At 43.0% G+C, this 13,984-nt stretch overlaps 1 protein-coding gene and 1 non-coding gene across 5 annotated transcripts in view; one reads left to right on the plus strand and one right to left on the minus strand.

Annotated features, from left to right (window-relative positions):
• Positions 1-547: 547 nt before the first annotated feature.
• Positions 548-629, minus strand: trnas-aga (transfer RNA serine (anticodon AGA)). Its single transcript has one exon. It is a non-coding gene; the product is annotated as a tRNA-Ser (tRNA).
• Positions 630-2,001: 1,372 nt separating this feature from the next.
• The window catches only part of LOC115374610 (nucleosome-remodeling factor subunit BPTF), a 62,973-nt gene continuing 50,990 nt past the window's right edge, over positions 2,002-13,984 (plus strand). For all 4 annotated transcript variants that reach the window (XM_030073632.1, XM_030073798.1, XM_030073877.1 and 1 more), the window contains exons 1-4: positions 2,002-2,790; positions 5,739-6,561; positions 9,621-9,672; positions 9,938-10,106. In XM_030073632.1, the coding sequence (XP_029929492.1) occupies positions 2,217-2,790; positions 5,739-6,561; positions 9,621-9,672; positions 9,938-10,106 (1,618 nt within the window). In that variant the 5' untranslated portion in view covers positions 2,002-2,216. The remainder of the gene's footprint in view (positions 2,791-5,738; positions 6,562-9,620; positions 9,673-9,937; positions 10,107-13,984) is intronic.

Below are 13,984 nucleotides of genomic sequence, written 5' to 3' on the forward strand. Positions count from 1 at the left end.
GAGCCACTGGAGTAAAGAGAGTCGTTTCTAGGGAAACTCGCCTGTTTTGTGAGGTTCAATGTTTACCAATAATAATTGACGAAAATTAAGACACATTTACAATTAAATCTATCTATCTATCTATCTATCTATCTATCTATCTATCTATCTATATTTATATAGATATAGATATATATATAGATATAGATATATATACAATTTAAATTTAGGGAGTCTTGTTTTACTTAGGAATATATCAAGATATTTTAATACCCTTTTTACAATATACAATATGTTCCTCCTATTCCTAACTTCTAATATTACACGGCGGAATAATATTCAGTTTTCAATGTCATGAATAACAGTAACTGTCATTACCAGTAGGCTATTTTACAAAAGCATTGGCTGCATCCATTGGAGTGGATGCAGCCTTAGACGTCAAAAACTAGTTATCCTTTTTGGGTGAATACAAACCACCGCCTTTGTAGTGTTCCCATCAGAATCGTTGCTAAAAAAAAAAAAAAAGTCAAGGTTAAAAAATAAAAATTAAAAAAATATAAAAACGTGTCGTTGTCGGCAGGATTCGAACCTGCGCGGGGAGACCCCAATGGATTTCTAGTCCATCGCCTTAACCACTCGGCCACGACAACTCGTTAGCATAGCAGGGAGCTAATAATCTTCATAAACCTGTATCTACACAGAATACAATACTTCGATCACATTTTATTTATAAGATCGAGTTCTGTCACACGATCAGTCAGTAGGCCCAACTGTATTCATTGAAGTGATTTACAAAGAACGGCACAGTGATGATATTGCTCTTCTAAAATACTACCAACTCGGCTACAGTTGGTTGTGTTTGGAGAAGGGCTGTAACAGCATTTTAAAGTAACAGGCTAATACATAGCCCACTATTACATAATATTAACCTTGATTTGCTTGCCACCTAGCACAAGAGAGTGAACTAAGAATACATAATGGCAAATAACCCCCTGATGAATGAAACTCAACAATCATAAGCCATATAGCAAGAGGGCACCACGACCAAAAAAAGATAACAAGAGAGACTCGATAGGGATGTCAGAGGTGGTCCCTCACTGTACTTATTGTCACTGTAAAATAGTTGCATTTTTCATAATCTGGTCAGAATCAGGAATATTGCTTTCTGTTACAACAGAGACAAAAAATAATAACATGATAATCTGTTTCGTAAGACAGGATGCACTGATGTTAGGTTCAAGTTTACTGAATTAATGGCAATAAAGGGTAATATTAAGTACATTTTCATTGTGTATGAATTAAAATGAGTAGGCGGTTGTATGATACCTTTGTTTATAAATATGTATCGCTACGACGGTCGCATTCACATAACTTCTGCGACCCTGAAATGTGTGCATTGTTAACTTGTATGACAGAATAAGGTTCAAGAGAAAGCGCTAAATGTCGGATGTATGCTTATCCTCTCGCCTTGCAGCGAAGACGACGACGACAGGACCGATAATTCATGATGCTGTTTCACACAAACGTGCTCGATTCGCTTGTGATTAAACCTGAAACACACAAGCCAGCGCTAATACACTGCTGCTGGGAATTGCGTTTGCATGGATAACTAATTTTATGAACTAACACAGCAATTGCGTCTATTGTAGAATAGTTAGTCACGTGACCACACATCCACTCAGGCCTGCCATTGTCATATTAGACAGAATAAAAACGACAATTCCGGAAGTAACTTTCAAAATAAAACCAGTAATGTGAAAACGTTCGGAGGACGTTTTTGTGGCTTAACTATAATGATAAACTGGAAATAAGAAGAAATGTTATGTATGGATTTAAACAAAACTAAAAAAAGACACGAGTTTATCACTGCGTGTCCCCCAACAACTTTTATTCTTTCCACAAGTGTGGCAAACATCTTTTGATTTATTTGCGAGGTAAAGCCGTTGTACTTCCGGTGTTGGTGTGGCAAGGTATAGCGAGCTTGACGCAGCTCTGGGGCCTGCTGTGTTTTCAACGGAGGGAGAGCCGAGAAGAAAAATGGCGACTGCAGGCGACCCAGAGCGGGACACCGGCCATTCGGTTTGAGCTTTCCGCCCTTAAATCGAGACCGGGGCTTGGCGGGGACCTTTCGGGAACTCTCGCAAGATTGGTTGTTTTTTTCTCCCCCGTTTTCTCCGGGTTGCACGGACCATTTAACCACCGAGATTGAAACGGAACAGAAGATACTCTCTCCTACAATGAGGGGGAGAAGAGGAAGGCCGCCCAAACAGGCAGCCGTGATGCGGGAAGGATCACCCGGGCCAGTGCGCGGCTCCCGGGGAGGCAGAACCCGGGGGATGCGTGGCCGTGGAAGAGGCAGGGGAAGGGGACGAGGACGGGGCGGAGGTGGCGGTGTTTGTGGTGGAGGCTCTGGCGAACTGGAGACAGAAATCTCCGGTCGGGATAACTTTCATTCGTCCAGGGGCCGCAGGAAAGTTGGAAGCAGCACCGCGGCGGCGGCGGCGGCATCGCGGGGCAGAGGAAGCAGAGGGAGAGGCAGGGGGTCGAGAGGCGGCCGCGGCGGCAGAGGAGGAGTGCGGCGGCCCCAAACCAAGGTGGTGTACGACGACAACAGCGACGAGGAGGAAGATAATCTAAGCTACAGGTCAGAGGAGGATGAACTCCTGAACGAAAACCCCTCGTCGGATCTTGAAGAGGAGGAGGCCTTGGGAAACGACTCTGACTATCTGGAGGAATTACCAGATGATGATGATGCCAGCTACTGCACCGAGAGCAGCTTTAGGAGCCACAGCACGCTCGGTAGCACCCCAGGTACGTCGGTTTGCACGTGCCCCCAGCTTAGGCAAAGCAGTTTTGAATAATTTTGAAGTGTGCAGTTTTATATTCACCCTGTTAGAGAAAGCAAGCCGCATTGTTCAAAATGGAGATTGCACTCAGAAACAGGCCTTTGTTTACCGTGTGCTCTGCTGGCCGCTGGCTTGCAGATCTGCACCACGCTTGAATCGCATCGCATGTGTTTTTGCAATTTGTCGGCTCAGCACATTTTTTTTGTTGTCAATTTATGATGAAGAAGTGATCCGTGTTTGTTTATTTTTTTTTACCGGTTTACCTCGTGCGCGCTGCGTTTGACGTGTCGCCATTCAGACAGAGAAACAACATGTAACAGTTGCAGGCTGTGTTCGCCACTTTGGACTCATTCATTCGGTATTTCCACGAATGTGCAAACATTTTTGTCCATGTTTACAATATGACGCTCGGTAAAAAACTAAATTCTGCCTTTGTAAACGCCATGTTTGTACTTTATCTCTTGCGAACCGCTAAAACTTCGCCTGGAGCTGCAGTAATGCAACTCTAGTCAATAATAATAACACCGTTTGTTGTCAAAAATGAAACCGATTGTCGTTATTCTCAATGAGCAAGAAAGCGCCCACATTTAACCTTGGTCAGATTGACTTTCATGTAGTTAAAAGACACATTTTGGTTGTGTAACGCTGGCCCATATGAGTTTGACATGGCTTTGTTTTGAATAGAGGCGCTCTGATTTCACCTGTTGCAAACACCAACTCATTACAATATTACGTACTGTGTTGCACCGTTACCATAGCAACCACTCCAAAGTGTATCAGATGAGCAAATTAAACCTCCCCCCCAAGTTATGGACAGCCATGTTTACTGAATTGATGTCTGCAAAAATCAATTGACCCATGTGTTATATAATGTCATGCATGCATGGGAGACATTGTGCCGGTCATTACAACTAACTCCACACAGGATTAGAGGAAAAATAGTTGTAAAGACCAGTGAAATTTTGGTACTTTGTTCATGACACTTTCTTATTATGAGCAAAGTCCAGTTTTGGACCATATCCATGGCATTATATATTTGCTCCTTCTTGCAGATTTTTTTTTTCAACATAGTGTTTGAAACATAGTGTGTTTTTTTTTGTTTTTTTTGCCTCTACCTGCCAAGTCATACTCACATTTAGTCTGCCTCTGCTGTTAGAACAGCATTCATCATCTTCACATGTCCTCTTTGCTCCAAATAGACTTGAAAGTAACATTTTCAAAGGGCAGTGGGTTGCCTGATTCTTAAGTTGTTCGCTTTATACCACTCTGCTGGACTCCACTCAATCTTTGGTACCAGAAGTGGTTTAGGAAAGATTACACAAATAACTCTCAACCTTAAATGGCCAGCCTGCTTGCCTGCCTGCTTTGCTAATATATCTGTGAACATGGCAGCATTGTGCAGTGGAGAGGTTTTAATAAGATTCATGGCAGACATGCATTACATTCACTCCCATGGGCATAGGGTCACATATATTCACACTGTTTTCACATATATACGCACACATGCATAACACACACACAGGCCGGAGGGAATTTGCAGGTACATGCACATCCGCACACATTACAATGGTTGAAAGAAAAGGAGCCTTACAATTCCACTGGGGTCACGTTGTTTAATGTCTGGGGAAAGGATGGTGCTTGTTTGTCTCCTTTAATGTCACTTCGCCAGTTTCACACTGCATTAGAAATAATCCCATTCAAAATGTCATTAATCCCCGGTTTACAAAAATCAGATGCTCCACTAGTTTTACAAAACATTTCAGATTAATGACTCTGGGTGCTATCAATGCTAGATATTGTTGGTTTATTGTCAATAGAGTGTTATTTTTTTTTCCCTAGGAGAGTAAAATTTTCAGTTTATCATGCCAGAATTATTCATCCATTTTCTAGCTGGTGACATGAGTCAGGGTTGTAAAAGCAACAGGGTGAGCAGAGCAGTCCAGGCATCTTCAAGACCTCCAGCTCTTCCTGGGGGAACCCGGGCGCTCTGAGGCCAGCTGGGAGATGTTGACCCTTCACTATGTTCTGTGTCCAACTCCAGTTTGATCTGCCTGAACCACCTGACCTGTTTCCTCTCAGTGAGGAGGCCGTGAGGTCTTGTCAGGTTGCTGAGCTCCTCAGTCCTAACCCCATCACAAGGAGAGTTGCCAGCCACACTGCAGAGGAACCACGTTTCATTCACTTTTATCTTGGATCACATTCAGTCAGTTAATACCCAGAGCTCATGGGCCACAGATGAGGGTCAGAGGAAAGATCAAGCAAAAAATTGAGAACTTTGCTTTGCTCAGCTCCTTCAAACAGGGCAGTCAGTCTCACAATTCGTCTTACCTTCTCCCATGAATAAACCTCCAAAGTACCCCCGTGCCTTCATTTTGAGCAGTTACTTTTTCCCCCATCTGGACAGGACAAGCCACAGACCCACTGCCTCAGACTTGGAGGTGCTGACACGCATCCCATCCGTGCCACACAAACCACTGTGGTGGTGAACATCAGACATCACAGTCCAGTGAAGCCAGATGGCTGTAAATAGGTTCAGGCATTAGTGTACATTGACTGATATTAGTCATAAGCTTAATTCATCATGGCAGATTGTGCATTTCACAAAAATGTCAACAGTTGCCGGTTGCTACATACCAACATCCCTGTTATGACTAAAAGCAACAACGGCCCTATTACTCTGCAGGCACACAGAAGTCCTCCTCAAATATCTGTATTTTAAATGCTAAGAGGGACTGTCATGCATCCTCCACTGTAATATTTTGTATTTTCTTTTTAAATTTTGATATTAAAGAATGGATGCAGTTAACACAAACTCAAGGTATCTCACCTTTTTGCCTGTATTTTACTCTTTAATTATGGTGTACCTGCTTCTCTCTTTTCCTTTTTCATCCCGCCTTTCTTTCCCTCTCACAGGCCGCAGAAGGAGTCGAGCATTGCAACCCCAGTCTCCCATCTTTGAGTCCAAGGACGTTCCTCAGCTGGAGCTCCCCAAGTCCTCTGACGACCTCCTGATTCCTGCCTCACAGCTCCTCAATGTGTCTGCCGTCTATGAGGTCCTGCGCAACTTTGGCTCAGTGCTGCGCCTCTCTCCGTTTCGCTTTGAGGACTTCTGTGCAGCTTTGGCTGGCCAGGAGCAGTGCACGCTGCTGGCTGAGACCCACATCTCCCTGCTCAAAGCCATTCTTAGAGAGGAGGACACTTCCAACACCACATTCGGTCCTGCTGACCTTAAGGACTCCGTCAACTCCACTCTGTATTTTGTGGACGGCATGACTTGGCCGGAGGTAGTGCGGGCGTACTGTGAGAGTGATCCGGAGTACCGGCACATCCTGCCTTGTCAGGAAGGAGAGGAATACCCATATGAACCGCTGGAGAGTAAAATCAAAGTCCTCCAGTTTCTGGTGGATCAGTTCCTTGCGACCAACATTGCCCGAGAGGAGCTGATGTCGGAAGGGGTGGTCGCCTATGATGACCACTGCAGGGTGTGTCATCGCCTTGGCGACTTGCTGTGCTGTGAGACATGCTCAGCTGTCTACCATTTGGAGTGTGTTAAACCACCATTGCAGGAAGTACCAGAGGATGAGTGGCAGTGTGAGGTGTGTGTGGCACACAAGGTACCTGGCGTGGCAGATTGCATACCTGAGGCTCAGAAGAGTCGCCCGTACATCCGGCAACTGCCCATCGGCTACGACCGGCACCAACGCAAATACTGGTTCCTCAACCGCCGCATTGTAGTGTAAGTGTTCACAGGAGTCTTGTTTTTGTTTTGTTTTTATGAGAATAAATTCAGAAACCAGGAATATTTTATGGCATTTCCTATATGGAAGAGGGGGGTGTTTGAAGAAGTGACATGACTTTATATTTTAAGGATACACTGAAGTTATTACTCAAAGTAAGCACCATCAAGACGTCAGTATCCCTAAAACAGTTGGATAGAAAAGTATGTGTGAAATTTCTAGGTGTTTTTGGTTGCAGTAGTCCAGGTCTAATGCAAAATTTACTGCCATTTGCTTTACCTCCAAAGTTTTCACCATTACTGTTGAACTCGTATACAAATTGTCCAAGTATCCACAGGAAGATACGAAGTGGGATATGAGCAGTAATCCTATAATTTTCCGTTGTGCATGATAATTTGTTATGAGGCATACAACTGCCATTTACATTGTCAGAGTAACCCTGTGGGGCATGCAACTCAATCCTATCCACCTATCTAAAGATCAGTGATTATATAATGTGAAGTATATGCTTGTCAGAGAAAATGTCTGCGATGCTATTAGTGTGGTTGCATTACATTTCCACCAACCTCCTTGCTACCCATCGGCATCAGTAAACTAGGCTGTTACTTTGAGAGCAAAGTGTACCTGCAAGTTGAAGTTACTTATTGAGAATAGACAGAAGAACCTGGTAATACATCAGCATTTGCAAACAGGATTTAACCCCAAAGAAATGACTATATTAGTTAGTATTATATGCAATGACAAACATACTGCAAGTTTTGTGAGCATGGTTGTGAGCATGGTTCTGCTTATACAGAGCATCGACTAAACAGCACGCATACCTAAAATAGCGGCATCCTTCCAGTAGGCTTAACGTAGGCAATGATGGTCAGCATTATTAGTCCCATACGTTAGCATATGATCTAGCTATTGAGCAGTCACAGATGGTGCATGTGCTGGGTCAGCAGCTGCAGGCAGCCTGCTTCATAAAGCACAAAGGACCATGGATCACCTGAACAATATAAGATTTAAAGAATGTACAAGGACTCGGTTTCTTTATCTCCCTCTCTCTCTCTCTCTCTCTCTCTCTCTCTCTCTCTCTCTCTCTCTCTCTCTCTCTCTCTCCCTCTCCATCTCTCTGCTACCTCCCTCTTACCAAATTGGCCCCCAGCAGGTGCTGTGTAATAGATCTTTACTGTCCCCTCTGAGTGTGTGTGTACAAGTAATATGCACAGAGGTACATTTGTGCAAGTTGGTGTACGTGCAGTGAATGTGCACATTACTAAGGTGTGTGTGTGTGTGTGTGTGTGTGTGTCTGCACACGCCTGTAGTGAAGTCCTGGGTGGATGCTGAATAGACACTATTGTATCATTGCCTCAGGCTTCCCAGTCCCTGGCATGGGCCATGCTGAGCAAAAAGCTGTCAAATCTTCCACTCTACTGCTGCTACATAGTTTCAAGCACCCCAGTCAGGAGTTGTATTTCTCATTGTGCTGGGTCTGCTGAGTCTGAGACTGCCTTTGAATCAGTAGGCATCAACCCTCTGCCCTACAATGTACACAGGCATATTTTTGTGGAAAATGTATTTGAAGGAGAACTTGTTTTTTCACTGATGGCAGTGTTGTGAAGCATATCGCAGTTTGGAAAGTATGCCGCTCTGCCACCTGGACATTAAATTCAACTGGCTGAATGTTTTTTTCCCACACAGGTAGTTCCCTTTGCTGGTGTCCACTGCCCAGTTGTAATAACCTCTGATACCACTGAAATGCCAAGCATCTGGATTTTCCTTTTATTTTATTTTTTCATCCAGGACTATACACTAAAAAATGGATAACACCGTTTATGGTAGCCGAAGTCCTGTTTTCATATTTCATGTCTAGGTTAAATACAAAAATGCCATAACTAAGCCAGTAAAAGCAAATAATAGACCATCAAGAACAGTTAGGTAAGTTCAGAAAATTACATGATGTTACTGTAATGAAGCTTTTAAAACCGGGAAAAGACACCTCTTATGCCATAAGATATTACAACATCCAAAATCCCAGACCACATCTACTCTCGTCCCATATCACGATAGCGATAAAATATTGATATATTGCCCATTTTTTGTCACAATCTTCCAACTAAGACCCAACTGATTATCGTCAGGGTCGATAATATTGGTCGATTTCCAGATTCCAAAGTCCATTTAGCATCGGTCAATAAACCCATCGATAACCGGTGATCAGGTCTACCCCAGACGTGTAGTTCTACCCCCATTCCACAGGCAGCGGTAATGCTGCAGCACTTTCTGACAAACATTAGGTTTGCCTCAGTGGGATAAGTGTGTGTCGATGCTCAGTTAAGGCATTGTATAATATATTTCTGGATGGGAACCATACACCGTGTAGTTGGCTGGTATCATGTGGGTGTAATCTGTAATGTAGTGGAATAGACGAGCGTGAACCAGAGCCGAGTGGGTTTGATGTTGACTTAGGTTCCCTGTTTAGACAGTCCTATTTGTTCATTATTTTTCATCATCTTCTCATCATCATGTAAATATCGCTCACGTGCATAACTAAGTTGCAAGGTATGTGGCTGATGATATTTTTTGGCAGTTGTGCCGCACTGTGGATTCAGTCACTTTCTGATTGCCTGTAACAAGAATGGAAATGCATCGTGTCGGTCACAGAGACTCTGACATGCATTCTGCAACGTCCACTTTGTTGAATGTTGAATGATGATAAATCGCCTTGTTTAACCATGAAAGGGCAAAATCTTTGTAACTAGAAATGAAACCAGCAACTTAAAATGGGAGTTTTCCCTAAGCAAGGTGGCAGTACTTGCATTTTTAATACTCCAGAAACAAATTGTCCTGTCATGTTAAATGTGCTGTTGTGCCTCAATTCACTTTGCTCTCTTCCTTGTACTTTATGTTTGTCCCATTTGCTGCTCACTCATATTTATATATTGCAATCTTCCCTCCATCTTCCCTTTCTCCACTCCTCTCCTTTTCTTATCTATCTTTCTTCCTCCCTGTTGCCACCTCTCAATTTTTGCCTCCCTCTGCACTTTTCTCCTCTCTTTTCTCTCCCCTACAGTGAGGAGGATGGTGAGCAGGAGGACAAAGCCATCTGGTACTACAGCACCAAGGTAAATGGGACTCATCGTTGCATTTTTGGCTCTTCAGATGCTCAGCTCCCATTTACTCCTTTAGTGGAGACTGAAGTTGTGTTGTTGTTCCTTCCCGATATGCCTCACTCTGTTTGGTCTTCACTCAAGAGGAATCAAACCTTTTGAAAGGAATGGCCCACATTTTGTGATAATACAGCTGTTATAACACATATGTCATTTTATATTGAACCTTTTTTCTGCCATCTCCTTCTTGTCAACACTGCCTTTCCTCTGTTTTCTCCAGGTCCAGCTGGCAGAGCTGATAGACCACCTGGATAAGGACTACTGGGAGACGGACCTGTACACAGCGCTGGAGGAGATCAGGGAGGAGGTGCACACCCACATGGACATCACCGAGGACCTGACCAACAAGGTCCGCGGCAACAACAAGTGCTTCCTCACCGCTGCCAATGGTAAGACAGCTGCGGCTCCTTTGTCTTGTTGTTGAAATAATCCACCCAGGATGCATCACTGTCAGTGACTCTGGCACAGTGCTGTAGGAAATGAAATCTGCTCTCTACTCGATGGGTTTAACTGCAGCCGAGAGAAGAGAGAAGGATCTCTTATGTCAGGCTAAAATGATTTTCTCTCAGAGCAGCCTATCTCACCCCCTCTCTCTCATTCCTCCCTCTCCTCTCCACTCCTCTGTCTGCCTTCTCCCCAGCACCCATGAATGCCACCCAGTCATAGATAGCTCGGCCATAGGAATCAGCTCAGCCATTATGTAACCTTACCAGTTTGGCTGGTGTCCAGGACTTGAAGATTCCCCTCAGTTTTTCGTTCCTTCCTTTTTGTCAGCATCATATTCCCCATGGATGTGTCTCTTCACTGTGCCTGTGCCCTTTCCTCATTTCTTTCTTTCTTTCTGTTTTTCTTTTTTTGTTTTTTAAATGAAAATGGTGTGCATACATCTGCTGAACATGTTTGTAGCATTCATCTCGTTTTTGCAGTGGAAATTCCAAACAGTTCAGCGTGAGTGAAACGGCACTGCATTTCAGACAGGCCTTCGAGAGTTTTTTCGCAACAGCTGGAGTGGAAAATAGCACTCAGCCCAAGCATTTTTTTTGAGAACTGATAAATCAGAAAGATTCTCTCTGAACACAGGTCTTAACCTTTTTTCTCTGTTGCACGCCTGATGGCTAAGTGATCTGACAGGTAGAGTAGAAGCAGCAGTGTAGGTTATACAGGAAAAGGGATGCGGCTTAAATTCACACACTTTCTATCCAACAAGCACCTTGTTGAACTTATTGTGCCAGCTACAAGGTTATTTTGTGTGCTACAGTGCATGGCATGAACTAGCTCATAGCATCTGAGTAGTCTTGTAGCATGCGCAGTATTGTATAGATAGAGGTGAGTAATTGGACAGTACATTGAAAAAAGACCTGCATTTCTGAAAATTCAGTATATTCCCTCAGGGTTTTTGCAGTTCCAGCCTTGTCGGTGTATTTGGTGACTTTTACCACATGTAACTCATTAGCCTCAATTATCTAGCCTGATTTGGGCAATTTTGCATTAGCCATGTCTTAAAAAAACACTAGTCACAGATTGATTAGCAAGAGTGTGACAAGTGCAGTTTTTGACAGCGGAGTCATAGCTTTTGGGAATAAATGCTGTTAGCCTGGAATCCTGCTGTCAACTGGTGGGTTATGTGCAAGGCCAGTGGAATTTTTTTTTTTTTTAGGTATCAATTTTTGCCACGTGTTGGAGCTGCATTGTTACAGAGAGCTGTCAAGTGACTGTCACTCAGTATGAAATTTGGCTGTGGCGCGTCCACAATGACAACAGTGAAATTCAAGACTTATTCTACTATGAAGCTCCGTTCTGCTTCACCTCTCAGGTGTCACACCTTTAGTAAGAGAGATACTGTGGGTGTGTACTATCCTGATCGTGTGCACCACTGCTGTTGAACCAATGAGGAAAAGAGGTGTGAGAAAATAAAATTGTGGCAGTTGTTTTTTGGGAGCTTGTCAGTAAATTGATGGGCTCATGATTTACACACTCCACTGCTCGTTCTGCTTAATGTGATCTTTCTTATTTGAAGCGGCACGGCACTCAGCAAAAACAGACAGACTGACACACTGAGATTGGTGTTTCCCCTGGCTCTTACACTGCCCTTAATATAACAGCATATAACTGCATAATACAACATAACTACCCTTTTGTGATCATTCGCCCTTTCTCACTGAACATGTTTTTAACGGATTTTTTTGTTTTGTTTATTTCACGAATTACTTTTTTCTGTCTTTGTTGTGTTCAGCATTTCAAAGTGTTGTGGACACACAAGTTTCTATTCAAAATTCCTACCTTTTCTGCTTTTCACTGCATTATTAGCGGTCCAAGCACTGAAGCTGCAGGAACAGTCTTATGATTGCTTGGATTATTATTTTTTTTTTTTTATCGTTTCTCTTGCATGTCTGCTAAAGGTATCAGCACATCCACTGAATCATGAGAAAGGTTTGCCTCACTGCGAGCTATTGTCAATTCAGAAGTCTGTCACTCTGTATTTTTCAAAATATGCAAAATTAATTCACGTCTATATCTTCTAAAGTCTTCATTCAAATGCTACCAAATTTAGCACAGAGCCTCTTTAGATGTGAGATGTCACATGTATTTTGTGCTGTATGTACATTTTCTTTTTCACCAAATCTTTGATCAAATTTCACTGAAGTGTTTGACAGTATACAGGGAATCAGCAGAATGTTGTGTGAAAATTTTTCCTCCAGAATTTTATCACCAACATTATCACTGTTGTAAGCATTTTAAGTTTAAACAGAAAAAATACCCCAGTTTGGCACATGTGATGTCATGGCTCACGTTATAAGGCGGTGTGTGGAAAACCATGTCTTCCCTGTGGGGCAGTCAGTAAATCACCTTCTCTGGGGAAACAAAAGTCCAGGGTGCGTTTGACTCTCCGGTAGCCAAATCCTACTTGCCAACATTGTGACAGTTTACACATGTGGCATGTTTTCAGAGTGTGCGGATGTGATATAAGTCAAAGACTGTCTGTTGAGCTCAGACGCCGTGAATTGTGGCTCGCAGCTATATTTTACCTCTCGTTTTTACTGTCCTGATCACATGCTTTTAGGTGATTTGAGAGAGAATGGAAATGTACAAACTATAACATGAACCCCTCCCCCCGATCCATTTAAAATGAGGATTATAAGGAAAAAGGAAGGAAGGAAACAACTGTTTACCCATCCACCGTTCACTGTGCTAAATGTGAGCAAACTGGCTTCCAGTGCAGAAAGAGGTTTTATATCTCCCAGCTTATGTTAGGCTGGAACGGTGATAGCAATGAGTCATACGCTCGTAAATGATCTCACCACAGTCTTCCACTGCTAGATATGACCAAAGGTGCTTACCTCTCTACATGTGGCTATCAGCGCTGCTGCACCGCACCACATTAACTCCGGGGTGTTCAATTCAAAACCCAGCATGGTGCCAATGAGCTCTCTGGCCACACAGAGGAATATGTAACTTGACTGAACAGCGGGTTGGGAACCATATGTAACATGTTTTACGGCAGCGTATAATTGGAATTCAAGATTATGAGTTGTGTAAATAGGATTTTCGTTTAAGATTTTTTTTTTTTAAACATACATACAAAAGTTGTGTATTTTTCTTAGTGGACAAGTTATTGAAATTGATTCCAGCGCCCTTGTCACAACTTTTCAATTTTCATGGTTCCGCTCAGTTTTAAACACTAAAGAGGATTTCGTGCTTGTCATAACTTACACTGTCAAGGTTGGTGCCTCTCAAATTACCATCTCCTTATCTTGACTGTTTCTGCTGATATTATCTCAATATTCTGACTGTGTGACCAGGCAGTGGTGCGATTGCTTCAGGGATCCGGTTGTTTGGAGTCGCCAGGTCATCTTTGATACCTGTAGAATTAATGTCTCGCACTGGCTTTCAGTTTGTTGCTGTTGTCCTAGTTTCCCACCACAGCTCAACCCTGCTTAATTCAACACCATTCTGTCTTCAGATCGAGTTATTCTTTTTATTGTGGCCAGACAGAATTTGCTCCTCTTCACTAACAACTGCTTTTTGCTTTTTGGACACCGGGGCTCGGTGAAATGGACAAAGACATGTTGCTTTCATAAGTACAGTATTTGCACCCAAGAGATTTTTGCTAATCACTAGTAATGTGGATATGATGACCAAGCAGGTAGAGGAAAATAATAGAACAGCTAGAACAGCCTCATGAGTTCAGAAAATTGCATCCCTTTACTGTAATACAGCCTTTCAAAGCAGGAGAAGACAACAGATGCCATATCACAATAATGCAATA

The sequence above is a fragment of the Myripristis murdjan genome, chromosome 1 (assembly GCF_902150065.1).
Source record: "Myripristis murdjan chromosome 1, fMyrMur1.1, whole genome shotgun sequence".
Classification (NCBI taxonomy): domain Eukaryota; kingdom Metazoa; phylum Chordata; class Actinopteri; order Holocentriformes; family Holocentridae; genus Myripristis; species Myripristis murdjan.